This window comes from Geospiza fortis, unplaced genomic scaffold (assembly GCF_000277835.1).
Source record: "Geospiza fortis unplaced genomic scaffold, GeoFor_1.0 scaffold373, whole genome shotgun sequence".
In the NCBI taxonomy this organism is placed as follows: domain Eukaryota; kingdom Metazoa; phylum Chordata; class Aves; order Passeriformes; family Thraupidae; genus Geospiza; species Geospiza fortis.
The window spans coordinates 348821-350079 of record NW_005054518.1 but is presented as its reverse complement, the minus strand read 5'-3'; the positions used below and the strand labels follow the sequence as shown (position 1 = coordinate 350079).

At 67.8% G+C, this 1259-nt stretch overlaps 1 protein-coding gene across 1 annotated transcript in view; it reads right to left on the bottom strand.

Annotated features, from left to right (window-relative positions):
- ADAM11 (ADAM metallopeptidase domain 11) overlaps positions 1-1259 on the bottom strand; it is a 14448-nt gene that overhangs the window by 8741 nt on the left and 4448 nt on the right. The window contains exon 2 of the mRNA XM_031063623.1: positions 465-652. Within this exon, the coding sequence (XP_030919483.1) occupies positions 465-652 (188 nt within the window). The remainder of the gene's footprint in view (positions 1-464; positions 653-1259) is intronic.

The window sequence follows — 1259 nt, the reverse complement described above, 5'->3', positions numbered from 1 at the left end:
CCGGCGCGCACGGGGATCGTTAGGCGCCGGCCTCCGCGGCTGCCAGCACCGCAACTCCCCCGGGCCGGATGGGGCGCGTGTGCTGCTCCCCGAAACAAACCCCGAGACGCGGGGATGGGTGGGGGGCACTGCCCGAGCCTGGGCTGGGCTGGGGAGCGGCACCGGGTGGGACCTGGGGGCCCGAGCCCGTCCTTGCCGGACCCACGGGTCTGTTCCTGGCTTCGTCTCTCCCAACACCCGCTCGCCGCCGGTTCCCAGATTTAACGGGATTTTGCGGCACAAGTCCGTGTCCCCACGGGGAGCACGGCAGCAGGATGGAGCCTGGGGGGATCAGGGCTCCGGTTCGGGATGCCGGTACACGCTGGGGTGTGGCTGGGCCAGCGACGGCGCTGCCTGGGGACCTGGAGCTGTCACCTGCCAGGGACCCCGCGAAGGGAGTGGGTTGGGGGCTCTCGTTCACTTACGGGTCCTCCTCCTCCTCCTCCTCCGGGCTCATGCCTGACCCTGGTGTCCAAGTGATGCTTTGGGACTTCTCCTCCCGAGCTCTGCCCCACCAGCCTGCTGGGGTGGGTGATTTGGGAGAGCACCCGCCCTTCCTGCCATGCGGCCCGCGGGAGCCTCCGCGGCAGCGCTCCGGCCTGCGAGGCAGGACCTGCGGGACAGGGGACAGGGTCACGGCCACCCTGGGAAGGCCGGGGGGATGGGACCTGGGGAGGAGAAGGGACAGAGACACAGGGGCCTGGGGACAAGGGGATGAGGAGGGACAGGGAGGTGGGAACATGCAGGGGTGGGAGCACGAGGGGACAGAGTTGGTGAATGTGCTCAGGGGGTGGCCCAAGAAGGGGACACTCGTGTCCTGGATGGGATGCCCAGGGATTGTCCCAGGGTGCACAGCTGGGGAACATCCAGGTGTCCCCAGGAGGGGAACACAGCGGAGTGGGGAAGCTCAGGAGGTCTCAGGTACAGTGGCATGTCCTGGAGGGGACACACAGGGGACATGGGTGGCTGCTAAAGGGATGCATCCCAGAAGGGGGCATGCAGGGGGAGAGGGGGCTCGGAAATGCCAGCGCACCTGGAGGAAATGTTGGGGTGGGGTCAGCACATCCTGGAGGGAGCGTGCAGGGAAAAGGAGGGGCTGGAATGGGGACACATCTCCGAGGGGACACCCAGGGGACAGAGAGGGCCGGGATGGGCCCACTGAATGGGAGATGGAGCACTGGTATGGGGACATCCCCCTAGAGGGGACAACGAGGGGACAG